This window comes from Drosophila takahashii, chromosome 2R (genome assembly GCF_030179915.1).
Source record: "Drosophila takahashii strain IR98-3 E-12201 chromosome 2R, DtakHiC1v2, whole genome shotgun sequence".
Lineage (NCBI taxonomy): Eukaryota > Metazoa > Arthropoda > Insecta > Diptera > Drosophilidae > Drosophila > Drosophila takahashii.
In genome coordinates, this window is record NC_091679.1 from 16,963,406 (window position 1) to 16,979,169 (window position 15,764).

The 15,764-nt window shown below is 35.6% G+C and overlaps 1 protein-coding gene and 1 long non-coding RNA gene across 6 annotated transcripts; both read right to left on the reverse strand.

Moving 5' to 3' along the window:
• Positions 1-2,387: 2,387 nt before the first annotated feature.
• On the reverse strand, positions 2,388-5,154 carry LOC108062206 (probable protein phosphatase CG10417). 5 transcript variants are annotated; one of them, XM_044392721.2, is made up of 6 exons: positions 5,028-5,154; positions 4,843-4,903; positions 4,624-4,757; positions 3,535-4,560; positions 2,949-3,482; positions 2,388-2,877 (listed from the first exon to the last, which is right to left on the reverse strand). In XM_044392721.2, exons 3-6 carry the CDS (start codon positions 4,732-4,734, stop codon positions 2,560-2,562), a joined length of 1,989 nt encoding a protein of 662 aa, XP_044248656.1. In that variant the 5' UTR covers positions 4,735-4,757; positions 4,843-4,903; positions 5,028-5,154; the 3' UTR covers positions 2,388-2,559. The 5 variants fall into 5 exon arrangements, with proteins under 5 accessions (XP_044248656.1, XP_044248655.1, XP_070069004.1 ...); XM_044392720.2 differs by having other exon boundaries at positions 4,624-4,781; XM_070212903.1 differs by having other exon boundaries at positions 5,019-5,082.
• A 7,305-nt stretch (positions 5,155-12,459) lies between these two features.
• On the reverse strand, positions 12,460-13,778 carry LOC138912242 (uncharacterized). The gene is made up of 3 exons (XR_011417740.1): positions 13,652-13,778; positions 12,670-12,823; positions 12,460-12,603 (listed from the first exon to the last, which is right to left on the reverse strand). It is a non-coding gene; the product is annotated as an uncharacterized lncRNA (long non-coding RNA).
• Positions 13,779-15,764: the final 1,986 nt, after the last annotated feature.

Sequence of the window (15,764 nt, forward strand, 5' to 3'; positions counted from 1 at the left end):
GTTAACGCACAGAATTTTGCTGTAAAGCGCTAAAAATGAAGTGCTCTCAGTTTTGAAGCTATCGGGATGAAACTTGCCCAAAAGACTTCCATCTCTTGCAGGTAGTATATAAGTCGGAACCGGCGGAATCGGAAAACCATAGCTTATGGCTCCCATACTAGGGTCGGTAGCCCGCAGCTTCGCCTGCGGAAATTAAAATTGAAAACTAAGCATATTTGGTTTTTATTTTACATTTTTTAGCCTATAAGCCGAGAAAATATTTTATCATAACTGTTTTCCCTAATTTCCGTAAAAACAACAGCAAATTGTCCTATACAAACTACTTAAGAAATATATAAAAACTTGCATATCAGCTGCACAGAACAGAAAAAATAAATTCATTTTTCGACACAAATCCTTACATTAATTTTTTTCATAACATTAGTACTTTGTCCAAAACATATTGTTTAAATATAGAATTTCATACTGGGTTGAGCATGTAATTAAATTCCAAATCGATTAGCGTGCAAATCTAAAAAAAAAACTAGTTTCTTAAAAAAAAGTAGAACAAAAAATTGCTAAAAGATAGATCTCTCTCGAAAAGATAGCTCTCGAACAACCAATAAGATAATTTTGGTTAAGATTTATGAAACTAGAGGGTACATTATTTATAGGTAACGAAAACGTAAATAAAAACCAAATACTCTTAGCGAATTAATAAACGGTGGCTTTTAAAAGGTATCCACAGTAGACAACTCTTATAAGGGAAACCAATATTTATGCGAAGCAATGGTTTGCTTTATGTATTTGACTAATTTAGAAAACAGCAATAAGATATTAATAATAGAAGATAAGGAAGGCAGACGAAAAGGGATGCCGTGAATCAAATTGTTTAAACATATCCATTTGTTTAAACAATATGATGCACGTGTAAGAAAGGGTAAGAGAATCAATTGATTTGAATATTGCGTTTTTTTAATACTTTCAATGCTATTTGCATTTTAAAACACAAAAATCTATAAAAAAATGTATTCGATCTGTTGTAGAAATGTAAATGCAATTTTTTGTATGCAAAAGGATATCAGTAATATCAATAATTTCAATTTAAGCGAATCTAACTTTCTTAGTCCGCTGCAATGCACACACACGCACATATCTAAGGATTGTGTTTATAAAAAACTCATTTTGTGGCTTTTATATGTTTCGTCCATGTGTGTGTGCAACGGAGCGAAATAACGTTTTTTACAAAACAACAATTCGTAAATATCTCATCGTTTGAAAGCTAATAAATAGTTTGCTGATCAGTTTTATGCATTATAAAAATAAAAGCAATTTTAAGGAAAATTTAAACTGTTAAATAAGGTCCACCGATATTTTAAAATTTAACGTTTACTTAAGAAAAAGGCGCAAAAGAAAAGATTTGCGATATAATCGATTTTTAAACCGCGCGTTTTAAACGTGTTATGAGTGTGGTAGTTTCGTTTTAAATGTTGGCTGTGGTATTTTTCCCTTGCGCGGTCACACTTAAAGTGCGACAGCAGGACATACATACATACATACATGCGCCAGCAGAACATACATACAAACATATGGGGAGGCCGTGACGTCACATCAGGTTAGTCAAATTTGAAAATATTGGGGACTTGGTTAAGGATGCTGAATCTCCAAAAAATTTAAATGCAGTTATTTGCGGGTATGCCAAAAGATTATGAACATCACATTGTTAAAGCGTTTTAAAAACATTTATAACAGAGAAATGGCAAAAGAAAGAATTAAAAAAAAAACAAATCGACTTTTGGGGCACTTTGGGGTCGTTTTTTGTTTTAATTTTTTCGTCACACTCTGCGCCTAATTATTTCCGAATTAATTTGATTTTACTGACCAAATTTTATCCCTAATAGGAATGATCTGCAAGGATATATAAGCTTCGGGTGACCGAAGCTAGCTTATTTTCTTGTTTAAAATTACCCTCTACTTTTGGGAATATTATTTTTAAAATATTTCTGAACACCGAATTAATTTTTTTTTAATCGGATTACTACATCATACAGCCGCCCTATAGCTTTGTTGATTTACATTACATTCTCTTTTTCTCTGGGATACAGCTTTTCATGAACTATTCCAAATTTCGAATTAAATTGATCAAAATTCGGATAATAAACTAAAATTTTTTTTGTTGTTACATATACGCAAGTAAATCTAAATTTAATATTTTGGTACGTTAATAGAAATGGGAATCTACTAGGGTATATAAACATCGGCTGGCCGAAGTTAGCGATACGTTTTTCTTAGTTTGCTTCATAGATAGTTTTAAGCAACACATATTCTTCTTTATCAAATAATTATGATTTTTATTTCACTCAAATTGATCTTTTAAGTAGCCGTTTATGAAAAAGAAAATTAAAAAGTTGTTTAAAATAAATAAAGTATGTTTACTAAGTAGTAAATTGTTTTCATAAGTTCATCATAAGTTTCAATCAATAGTTTTTTGAAATATATTTCCAGTTTTCAAATTTGACTCTATGAGATACTATTTTTACGGTTAAAATGCACGAATGTCTAAAATTGCGCAGAAGACATCTATAGCGACTCGTTACTCGTATTCATGCTAGGGCATTCATTCGTTACTGTGTTACTTATATTGGCTGTTGATTCCATATCAGTTTTTAGTCGTTTAAACTTTTCTAGACTTGGATCTGTAGCAGTGGTATCTGGCGAAGCGGGCCGCTTAATCGCACTCTGATCAGTATGAACGTCTGGAACTTTTTCAAATTCGGTTGGATGAATGGTTGCTTCTAGTTCTTGTAACTTTTTCTTGAACTTAACAATCACAGCAGTCATGTTGTCGCATCCAGTTCCATCACCCATTGTATTGGGTGCCAAACAGTTATCAAAAAGCTGGAAATGGCATGGTTATTATAGGAAAGTATTATATTAAATATTATATGGATCATCGTATTTTACTTTACCTCTTCACAAATGCTTGACAATTTCTTGCTTTCATCTTTTAATCTGAACCGTACAAAATCAACGACTTCCTTACTGGACATATAGTTCCATATACCATCACAGGCCAATACCATAAACTCATCCTCAGGCGTGATTATTAACTTCTTTATGTCAGGTAAAGCAGATATCATTTGTTCCTCAGCTGGCAGTTCAAGATTTGTTTTGTATGCGTGATCTCCCAGGGCTCGAGACAAATTTAAACCGCCATTTACACGGCCATCAAGAGTGACGCGACCACCGGCCCTAATAATACGCGAGGCTTCTTCTTCATCTTCAGGCTTGTGATCAAGACTCATTTCAATAGCTTTACCATTGCGGGATATAACACAACGAGAGTCTCCTGCATTTGCCACGTACAGATCTCGACCATGCAACAAGCATACAACAGCTGTACAGCCACTATCTTTGCCAGGCTCTTCTATCATATTTGCGCAAAAATTATCATTAGCCATCTGATCTTCATCCGTCTCTTCTTCGTCACTAGCCTCATTCCCCTAAAGATAATTAAATCCAGATTATTTAAATATTAAATTTTTTTAAACTTACATCGTCTTCATCGTCATTTTCAACACAGTCTTCAATGTCTTCATCTGAGCTTTCTGCGGATGAAATATCGGGACTCTCACCCAGATAATTTTCTTCATAGTCGGCATCATCGTCTGTAGACTCATCTTCTTGAGAATTACATTTTTTAAAAACTTTTTCAGATCCTTTGGTGGTAGATGAAATTGTTATTTCGTTTTTAGAGGATTGCCCATTCCGATTTATTTTGCTGATGTCGTTACGCTCAGATATGACTAATTTTTGTGATTCGGCGGTGTTGTCTTTCTCACTCTTGGGCTTCAAGGAAGTGACCACCTCGGTCTTAGAAATCTCATTACTTTCCTCGATTTGATCACTGCAAGACTCAATTTTAAATGGAACATTATTGACGCATGAATTGTTGATACTGCTCACAATTGTTTCATATTTGGGATCATGTATTGCCCTCTTTTCATAGCTAGGGCCAAGATGGTCAACTACACCTAAGGCGGTCACAACAGCTGCAGCCGCTGCTGAAGTGGAAGAGCCTTCTGGCTTAGCTGTGGGGTCCATTACAGCTTTATTTGCAGCTTCGGCAGCTAAAGCTGCAGCTCGACGGCCACGCAAATAAGGTGAAAGCATTTTCAAATTCGCTTCGTTTCCCGATTTCATAATGAACAAATCGTGAGTCTGCGGAAGGCCTTTGTATTTTTCCAAAACTTCGTTTAGTGGCAAGTTGCTCTCCTCTTGCAACTCGGCTAAATCTTCATCATCTTCGTAATCTTCCGGATCAGCATCTACGAAGTTATGTTCGCCGGCCAATATTTTTAGTATACCGACTATGGTTGGATCAAGCAGAGTTTTATCAAATTCCAAAAATGCATTTTTAAGTGCCACTTCATGTTGTCCATTTTTATAAGCTTCAAGGTTTTTGAGAAACTCAGGTAACTTATCGGCACAATATTGGGCTACCTCAGCTCCGCCGTGTCCATCATACACAGCAAAAAACGATGTATTATTGTCAAAATTTAAAATAGAATTGTGAGCATCCTAAAAAAGTTCACCAATCACTTAATTAAATATTATTAACGTAGGAAATATTTATTTTTTTACCTCTTGACTGTTCCGCCATCCCTGCATTGAGCTAGCTCCAACAGCAAGCAGCTCATTAAATTCATCTGTAGACGCTTTATCCGTCTTAGGCTGCGACAAATAGGCTCCCATGTTGCACAAATAATTATTTTTTCCTATGTATTATATGAGGTTAAAAACTACAATAAGTAGAGCTCCGTGTTCCAGTTAAGGTTTATTATGCGGAAATTGATGTCTTACCAACGCAAGCGTAAAAATATAGATTGGTTTTTGCCGGTTATATTATGGTTGCTTCCATTGGCTGCAATTTTTTTTATCGTTATTAATATATAATAAATTGTTTAATTTAAAAACAACTTCACTAGTTAGAGTCAATAATATTTTTAATTTGTAAATAGAACTACGGTTTCCTTTACTTTTTATACCAAACCAAATTGAATTGTAATATCTCAACCCTCAGTCGCTCTGTATACGAGCAAAAAGAAATTTATCTATCTTCTATATATATACAGATACCGGCGGGAATATTTAGGTAATATGGTATATGTTTCTTGTACACTGTTTCGGTAATAAGGTTTTCCAACATTAAATATTTAATGTTGAATGTGCGTCTAATAAACTCTTCCCACAGTTTTTTCCTCTTGGAATCAGTTGGGATTTTTGACAAAAGTAAAACTCCGATCCCCACAGGCCACATCATCCACTCACCATACAAATTGACGTGACAGCAGTTGCTGTCAGCAATACGAGCACCGGAGAGCACTTCTGTTGCTTCTCTCTTTCCACGGGAGAGCACGAATATTGCTTTCCCTTACTTTCACGTTGCGCTGTTGTTGCTTGATGCACCGTTGCTACACTAAAATCGTTGTCTTTACTAGTAGGTCTTGTAAATATAAGAATTTTATTTGACCTCTTTGTAAAGAATTGTTGGAGCAATATGAGAATATTTTTTTTTATTCTGAAACCGCGTGTATTCTCTCATAAAGAACTTTTTAAATTTTAAAATCTGTTAAAAATACTTTATTTTAAGTTTAACTATTTAAAAAATATTTTTCTGAAAGATATTAAGAAATCCCAGAAAGTTGCATACCAAATATTAAAATAAATCAAACGGCTTGTAGATGCTGAAAACATTTAAAATCGGAGCTTAATTCTAAAAAGATTAAAAAAACGGTAAAAGACACAAAAACAAAGGATCGGTATGTCACATTCCTCTATCGAAAAAAAATTTTAATTTTTTGAGATTTAACCGCAAAATGCTTGTCACGTTTCACATGGAATGAGCCGATATCAATAAAATCTTATGTTCGAAAATCAAGGCTTCCTATAGAATGCGAGTCAACATGTATGTTTCTCTGTGTACTTTTAGTGAACGTATTAAACTTCTTGATTTTAGAGGTTGCCATAACTTATTTGAAATTTTACAACATTTAGGAGTAGATAATACAACCAAAAATTAACGATTTTATTGGTATATTAAATCCAATAAAATAATCTCATGAAAACGATTTTAACCGAAATTTAAACATACAGTGGACAGCAGATACCAAAAATTAAAAAAAAAAGTTGTTTCAATTAGGATTTAATTTTAGGAATTAGTTTGCCAGCAGGGAAATCGTGCTAATTTTTGGATTTTTAACTTTGGCGTTAAATTTCAAAGACATGGGCAATGGTTGCTAAGGGGCTGTCCATATATTACGTAATCACCTAGGGGGGGGAGAAGGTCATTGAAATGATTATTTTTGATTACATGGGGAGGGGTGGTCTTGCACAATGATTACGTAATCATATTATATGCATTTTTTTATTTAAAGAATTTATTTAAAAACTTTTTTCCTTTATTTATATCTACAAACTTAGATAGGAAAGCAGAGAAAAAATTTTTGTATTGGCTGGGTGGCGAAAAAGAGAATGTTTAGTGGTTCAATCACACGAAGGACGCGAAGACCTGAAATGGCTTGACGAAGAGTATGTTGGAGATAATATCAGCGTAGACGAACCGAATGTGTCATACCAAACTTCATTTATAAACAATATTAAAGATTGGGTTGCATCTCCGTTTGAATACACAGATTAAAACAAAAAAATTCTAATCTTGGGATTACGTAATCATTGGGGGGGGGGTGTTTATTGAATGATTACGTTTGATCACCAGGGGGGGAGGGGGTCAAAAATCACCAGAAACGTGATTACGTAATATATGGACAGCCCCTAAGGTGGATTAATTTTTAGAGATGCCGTGATGTTATGAGAGCAGATTTCAACAAAAAGAATTAAGATAAATCAAATTATAAAGGCCAAATTAAATGTGTTATTAGCTTTACCGCGAGTCCATTAGATCATGGAAAATAAGTTTGTATGGGATATATAACCAAGAGCACTTAAATATCATGGAAAGGATTTAAAATGCTGAAAAAAAAGAAGAAGAATGTAAAGAAACTTTCTTATACCCCATTCCCACAGAGCACTATCACACTTCCCCATCTCGTTGAATTTTCTCTTCATAGGAATTTTCTCTTACAACATTTTCCCAGTTTGTCCCCCAGCCATAACTATTGTTCTTAAACCGACCGTTTGTAGACGATATTTTGTCGATAGCAGAGATCGCAAATAAGAGTTAACTTATTAAAAAAATTGACAAATAAATCTAATTTTTCAATTTTTATTATAAAAGTTGACAAATAACTCTTATGCTTCAATTTTTATTGTAAAAATCAACAAAAAAGAGTTATTTACCTACCAGACATTTTTGGGGGTAGAATGTTCAAGGGGAATGAAGAAGTCAATCTTTCCATTGTTGGTGGATTAGAGCTGGAAAATCATCGATGTTTACCAACATCGATGTATCGATACATCGAATCTTTTGGTCTAATTTAAAAAAATGTGTTTAATCCATTATAAAAAGTTACGCTATATTTGAAATCAATTCTTTTTATTTTATAAATATTTAAACTTAAACTAAATTCAAGCAAAAGTAAAAAACAATCGAGTTTTACACAAAAAAAAAACACAAAAGAACAAATTTTGTCGAAATCTACAATATTTGTATCGTATATTTTACTATTATTCTCTTAATTGATCAAAAATGCGTTCCTTGCGAAGTAGTGATGGATGAAGAGGAAACATCGAACATCGATGTTTGGAAACCTCGATGTTTCGATGTTTTGGAAAACATCGTTGTATCGATACATCGCCGATGTTATTTTCAGCTCTATGGTGGATCGCCTGGGGGCTAAACACAAGAAAATCGGGTGGCGAAATTGCTATTTTTTTTGCATTGCTATTGCCATTGCAATTGCTTTGAGATATTTCCCGAAGTTTATCGCTAATTAGGTTTTCAGCTAGGTCTTTACATATTGTCGGGAAACATTGAACTTTATGGGCTAGGACATCTTTATAGAGAATTCTTCCTAGCTTCGCGCAAGTCCACAGTGTTGTTCTGCCGAGGATCAATTAGGAGAGAATGCTTACACGCTGTCCAGTTCAACCTTCCGATGTCGTATGCTTCCGTTTTCCTACTGTTTTTTGTTATTATTATATTAGTTCTTTCATATATATTGAAGTTTATAATGAGAATGTCAATAATTACTTCGGTGTCTGGGAAAACTATCGACAAAATATCGACTAGAAACGGTCGGCTTAGGAACAATAGTTTGGATGGGGGACTAACTGGGAAAATTTTGGAACAGAAAAATCCTATGAAACATCCGACAAAAAAGATGGGGGAGGTTGGTGGTGCTCTGTGTGGATAGGGTATTAAGAATGAAGGTGAAAGTGAAACAGGCTTTAAAATTTCGGGACAAAAACCAGATTGCACTTATTGTATTTTAATACCAAATGAAATGTTATATTTACATTGTTGTGTCTAAGTTTTTATAATCCCAGTTGTTTTTCGCATAAGGGACTTTAAAACCTAGTACTCAGTTCGTCTAAGAGTTTCACTAGTCGAAAAAGTTTTCAGAGTTCACCCGCTTTGCAAACAAATCAAATGGCGTCAATTTTAAAATATTACTATATGTTAAGTCGACCTGGGTCGCAAGTAGAGCTGGCAAAACATCGATAGTGACGCTATCGATGTTTTCGAGGTTTTCTTTCGGAAACCATCGATACTATCACGATAGTATCGAATTAAACAAATTTGGTCATATAGAGGCTATTCCTTTCTTAGAAAGCTAAAATAATAAGGGCGTTCTTTATAAATTAGTTTACAATTTTAATAAATTTAGAATTATAGTTATTGTGTTATCTATTTTTCCATTTCGTTTTTCTTTTGTCAAACTTAATCAATTTAAAAGTAAATAAAAACAAGAAAGGAAGCTACCTTCGGCCAGCCGAAGCTTATATACCCTTGTAGATAAAAGAATGTTTACTCGGTGCAGTTCCAGGGATTCCAGATTCAGCGTTTCTAATTCTTTAAATTTTGTTTTTAAGTAGTCAAGAATCAAAACGCCTACTTCCTACAAAGTTACAATGAATTTTCTTATATTTGTTTGAATATTCCTATGTGAGCCTTAAGATATAGTGGTCCGATCCGGCTCGCTCCGACATATGTACTACCTGCAATAGAAAGAAGACTTTCGGGAAAGTTTCATCGCGATAGCTTTAAAACTGAGAGACTAGTTCGCATAGAAACGGACAGACGGACAGACGGACATGGCTAGATAGACTCGGCTATTGGTGCTGATCAAGAATATATATACTTTATGTTGTCGGAAACGTCTCCTTCACTGCGTTGCAAACATCTGAGTGAAATTATAATACCCTCTACAAGGGTATAATAAAAAGAATATTCAAAAAACATAAAAACAAAGAAGCGGTCCAGCCGCTATAATTGAGATCAACCTTAAATTTAAACATTATAATCGGAAATCCACAAATTTTTGTTTAAGAAAATAAGTAAAAGCTTTTATATACTTGAACATCCTTACTGATTAAGGTGTTCCTGACGGGCACCGCTGTAGAACCACAAATTACTTTCCACTGTCTAAAGAAAACCAAGGTTTAATGTAAATATTATAATACAAATATTACAATTTTTCTCAACGTTTAGCTGTAGCGAAAACACAAAAAAAAGTAGTGGTGTGCATATGACGACGATAATATCGTGATAGTTTTCAAAACATCGATGGAGCAAGCTGGCTGCTAACCATCGATATTATCGATAGTGCCATCGATAGTTTGCCAGCTCTAGTCGCAAGCCTTAAAGTTGCTGTTAGCATGGCGATGTGTATTGCCGCAACTTCTACGACAGTTTTCCTTTGGTTTTTGGCGTTTTCCTTCCATTTACAATTTGTTATTGGCACACCGCTTCTGCACAAACACAGCCAAAGGTCAAATTTTTTATTCTTTGGGTCGCGGCTAAAGTCTAGTACTCAGTACGACGAAAACTGCTAGCTAAGCATAGGAGTAAGCGAGAGGCAAATAGGTAGCTAAAGCCTTTAGCCGGGGACTTTTTTCACCGCGGTACTCAGTTGAGCTAAGGAAATGGTAAGGAAATACCAAAAAAATACCAGATTTAGCGGATGAATTCCGATGAACGCCTTTAGCCGCGGGCCAAAGAATAAAAAATTTAATCTTTGGCTGTGTTTGTGCAGAAGCGGTGTGCCAATAACGAATTATAAATGAAAGGAAAACCCCAAAAGCCAATGGAAAACTGCCTGTAGGAGAGTCGGCAATACATATCGCCATGCCAACAGCAAATTTAAGGCTTGCAACCCAGGTCGGCTCAACATTTTATAAAATTTTAAAATTGGCGCCAGTTGATGTTTGCTGTTTGTCAACTGATTGAGAGTAAGACCATGCTACATGCATTGCGGATGAACCCCGAAAACATCGGTCACACTAAAGTAATAAGATTTTTCGACTAGTGAAACTCTTAGCCAAACTGAGTACTAGGCTTAAGGAAATAGTAAGAAAATACCACTAAAATACTAGATTTAGCGGATGAACTCCGATGAACGCCTTTAGCCGCCGACCAAAGAATAAAAAATTTGATCTTTGGCTGTGTTTGTGCAGAAGCGCCCAGCGGGAACATTCCTCTGGAAAATATGACATTTTCATGAGGTTTCTCCATACAAGCGGAAGGGACAAAACCTCATTTACCCCTTACATTTCTTCCGTCTCTGGTTTCAAAATACACGGGGGTGACACAAAAAGTAAGGGGGAAATGAGGTTTCTATGTGGTTTTCCTAGGGAATTTACATTTTCCCTACACCGTCGCCTGCTGAAAGATACAGGATTTCCAACACTTTCTGCTAAAAGGAACAGGATTTTCAGCACACAAAGAACCACCTTCTCACTTTCCCGGTGGGCGGTGTGCCAATAACAATTTATAAATGGAAGGAAAACCACAAAAACCAATGGAAAACTGCCTGTAGGAGTTTCTGCAATACATATCGCCATTCCAACAGCGAATTTAAAGCTTGCGAACTAGGCCGGCTCAACGTTTTGTAATATTTTAAAATTGGAGCCAGTTAATTTGTTTGCTAAGAGTAAGACCGTGCTACATGCATTGCGGATGAACTCCGAAAACTTCGGTCACACTAAAAGATTAATATTTTTCGACTAGTAAAACTCTTAGCCGAACTGAGTACTAGGCTTTAAGCCTAGTACTCAGTTCGGCTAAGAGTTTTACTAGTCGAAAAATATTAATATTTTAGGGTGACCGAAGTTTTCGGAGTTCATCCGCAATGCATGTAGAATGGTCTTACTCTCAGCAAGCAAATTAACTGGCGCCAATTTTGAAATATTACAAAATGATTAGCCGACCTAGGTCGCAAGCTTTAAATTTGCTGTTGGAATGAGGATATGTATTGCTGCAACTCCTATAGGCAGTTTTCCATTGGTTTTTGGGGTTTTCAATCTATTTATAATATGTTATTGGCACACCGCTTCTGCACAAACACAGCCAAAGATCAAATTTTTTATTCTTTGGGCCGCGGCTAAAGGCGTTCATCAGAATTCATCCGCTAAATCTAGTATTTTTGTGGTATTTTCTTACTATTTCCTTAGCTCAACTGAGTACCGCGGTGAAAAAAGTCCCCGGCTAAGGGCTTTAGCTACCTATTTGCCTCTCGCTTACTCCTATGCTTAGCTAGCAGTTTTCGTCGTACTGAGTACTAGGCTTTAGCCAGCAGTTTTCGTCGTACTGAGTACTGGGCTATACACAATAAAAATTGCATTTATACTCATCGGAAATCTTTAAAGGTGTGGGCGCCAGACACATTTTAAAACATTGCGCTGCGTAGGAAGCCCAAGAATATGTGTGGGAAATCTCAACCTTCTTTTTGTAGTTTTTGAGTTCTCAGCGTTCATACATACTCGGCTAGTAACCCTGATCAAGAATATATATACTTTATAGGGTCGGAAATGCTTCCTTCTAGGTGTTACATACTTTTGCACGAATTCAATATACCCCCTTCAGTTCCAGATGTCACTTTTCCCTCAGTAATCACCAAAGGAAAGCCCGAGGACATGTCATTTGTACCTCAGGACGAACCGAGGATGCCACATAGAGAAAATTGTATGAGAGTTCCGCTTTTTCCTTCAGTACAATTCAAAGGAAATTTTTTCGAAGTCCCCGGGGATATACCAAGGGCCTTATACGAAATTGTCCTTTGAGATGTCACCAACCGGTGACATGTCCCTTATGATTTCACGAGGGACATTCAGAACTTGTCCAATGGGTTGTCACTTAGGAAAATCCATCATCGTGTCACCTTGTGTCATAGGTGATTTCATGGATGACTTTTTAAAAATGTCATTAGCAATTTCATTTACAAAAAAAATCTTTCCTTGCATTATATATAATAAGAAACATACAAATTTATTTTTAATTTTTATTGGCTCTTTCGTTTTATAAATTGTATTTTGTGTTCAATTGTTTTACTTACATTTTCGTACAATTAATTATAAATAATACCCCTTGTTTTTTTTTGCTTTTAATATTAATGTAAGATCGCCGTCCTCATGAATTTGTCCTCATGAATTTGCCCAAGGATCCTGAAAAAATTAAAGACAGACATATGTTTTAAAAATATGTTTTACTTGTAATTTTTTTATATTTACCTTTTTAAATCAAGTAGAGATCGCAGCGAGATCCTAAGCATTTTTAGCGCTGGCCACGGGAAATGTGTGTATGTATGTACATTAGGGTGGACTTATTTTGTATGAAATTTCTAAGGCCATGCTCTCACGCCTTCATATATGGCTTTTTTGTATCCTTAATCGATAAAAGAAAGGAAAAGGAAAAAACGCAACGGCTTTAAAGTTTATTACGCATTTTTCAGATTCATCTAGATGCCGTAGATTTGATTTTATACTTTGACAGTATTTTAAAAAGTATGTTAATCACTTTCCCGAGCAATTTAAAAAGGGATGAAGTCGGTGATAAAATTCAAATCGTTGGGAGACAATTACAACTTAAAAATAACAATAATAACGAAAATTCAATGAATTTTAGCTTTTAACTTATAACTATTACGGTCCCTGAAAAATAATAGTCAATATCGTTGTATCCTAAGCCAGCATTTCTTTGACGAAAATTTTTATTGGCGAACGCAAAAGTTAATCTTCAAAATTGTAAAATAGAATATTTATTTTTTTGTGAGTCAAAAAAAAAATGGTGCGTCGGGGATCGAACTAGGTTCTTTTTGTTCGGAGACAGAAGCTCTACAGGCTAGGCTACGTCCAACTGTTAATATTCATGAAATAAATTTCTACTTGACTCTTTTATTCGAGCGAAACCAAAAAGTTAAAGAAATGGAATGGGGTAAATACCTAGTTTTACACTTAATTTTTAGCGAAACTTTAGGGCCTTGCGCACCGCTTAAACGATGATATAAAATTTTTCGGTTTTCGCATACATTTTTTGGACACAGAAACCTACCATTCAAGATGCTGAGCTCAGTTGACCTTAAAAAGGTCCACCCTAATGTACATATTGCAAGAATTTTTCCACCCAGAAACAATAGCAAACGGGACAAAAACCTACCGGTTATTCTAATTAATATCAACTGCATATATGTAAATGAATTAAAATGCCACTTACCTAACTTTTAATGCATTTGGTGAACACTTGTACAATTTTTTAAATCGCCAGTTACAAATTGTCTACGCACAAATTTAAGCACAGTCAAACAATACAGCCAGTCATGATTTTGCTTTCCCGTTTTCTTTTGATTCATCGTCGCTTTTGCCGCGTGCCAATGCTTCTTTGTATACCCTTTCTATTGAGTAAAGATACAAATTTTAATCTTTTATTATTTAAAAAATATTATCGACCAATTGGACTTTTGGAATATTATAAAATCAATTTAAACAATAAACTAAATTAGTTAAATGAATTTTTGAAGTAAACTCAATTTAAGTTTATAAAACGAAATTAATTTTTTTATTTCGGAATATAAAAAAGGGTCCTAAAATGAAAGGGCATTCACATGCAATTTTACTGGCCAAATTTTGGTTGCTAACTGAACATAACTGTAACTGTGAACATAAATTTCGGACCGGCCGAAATTTGTCACTGCTAGCGTCGAGTGCAGGCAAATTATAAGACAAGGAAAGAGAGCGCAATATATAAATATCAGCCTCTCTATCTTTCATGTCGACGCTGCGCCGACTGCTCTGCTGACGTCGACAGCGGCCGAGCGTTTGGCCTAAGGAATTGTCACCGTCATGGGACGCCAGAACTGAAGGGACCCTTTTACTCTACGAGTAACGGGTATAAATATAGCTCCCTTTCTATGACTTCCTCGTTGCCGCCAAGCTTTGCTTTAAATTCAAACAACTAGGGCCGTTTTCGCGTCCGTCCTGCAAAGTGAAATTTAGCTAATGGAAGGATTCATTTATCCAGGCGGCAAATCGGTTTTGGTTTTCTCGTCAGCCATTTAAAACTCCAAATAAAAGGCGCACTAATTTGAGACTTGGTGGCAACCCCACAACAGAAGAGTTACCTATCGAAAAATACCATAAAACAGTCAAACTAACAGCTTATTATATAAACAAAATTTAAAACTTATAAAAAACAATGTCGGCAGAAAGAAAGTTTCGCGGTAAAAATTATACCGATGAACAGGACACAATTCTTGTAGAACTGGTGTCTTCGGAATCGCCTGCGGGAGATTGAATTCTTACATGCGTGCAATCTATGGCTCCTATGACATTCGGAAACTTGGCTATTTTATAAAAATCAACAACGCTTTCTTGAAAATCTTCAATTCGCGGGAACATCCTAAATTGTTTTGAAAAAGACGCTATGTCAAAAAAAACTCCCTTAACAACTCGGCTGGCTGTGGCGACGCTAGCACCACAAAACCACAAAAAAGAAAACTGCCGCTTGCGTAAAATTTAAGAGCTATTAGAAGCTTAACCCATGGGTGTATTATCGTTTCCCTGTAATAATGGTTTTTGATTATATGGAATTAGTTAAATCAAATGAATGCACTAAATTCTTTACTTTAGATTCAAGTACCAAAACCGTTTTTTGCAAAACAAATAGCGCCGTGCTTTTACACAAGCGAAACCTTTTAACAAATTCGTTATCACTGCATACTGGGCCAGAAAGTTTATTTTTTGGCCAAAAATCATTAATTTCCTGTCTAGGACAGTTATGCCCTCTGCTCATTATGGACGCGTCGCGTTTGCATCCATTTACCGTTTAACGCGCCCAAATCCCATACAAAACTTGTTGGCGAGGGGTGAGGAGGGGAGGGTGGAAATTTGTCGCGTTACAGGGCTGGAAAGTGAAATTTGTGGTATATTTAAGCAGTATTAACCAGGCATGAACATTTTCTGGACCCGAAACTGATAAGAGGCTGATAAGAAGCGGGAAATATTAAAACCATTTATTGTTGATATTTACATGAACTTTATTTCGTATAGATTGGTATTTGATATATGATATATGCCAAATGATCTGGCAATAGTTCAGAATTCCGAGGATGATCCAAGCGCATAAAGAGCAGTAGCAGTTCGTTTATCCAATGGAATGGCTCGGCTAGAAAGGATCGGAAGCGAAATATTGGTCGTTGCAGCGCAGCCACATGGGCTTCCCTGTCTTAATGATCTTGACGTTTGCTTCGCGTGCGCCATTCGTCCATTAAGGCGACCTCCTGGTTAGACCGTAGATGGCCATTCCATATTCAAATGACACACGTTGACAG

Excerpts from the sequence above, each read along its gene's own strand:
- LOC108062206 (XM_044392721.2), bottom strand. The coding sequence starts at position 4,734 with ATGGGAGCCTATTTGTCGCAGCCTAAGACGGATAAAGCGTCTACAGAT. Across the intron at positions 3,483-3,534 it reads AAAATGACGATGAAGACGAT|GGGAATGAGGCTAGTGACGA; the intron begins GTAAGTTTAAAA and ends AATTATCTTTAG. Across the intron at positions 2,878-2,948 it reads TGTCAAGCATTTGTGAAGAG|CTTTTTGATAACTGTTTGGC; the intron begins GTAAAGTAAAAT and ends TGCCATTTCCAG.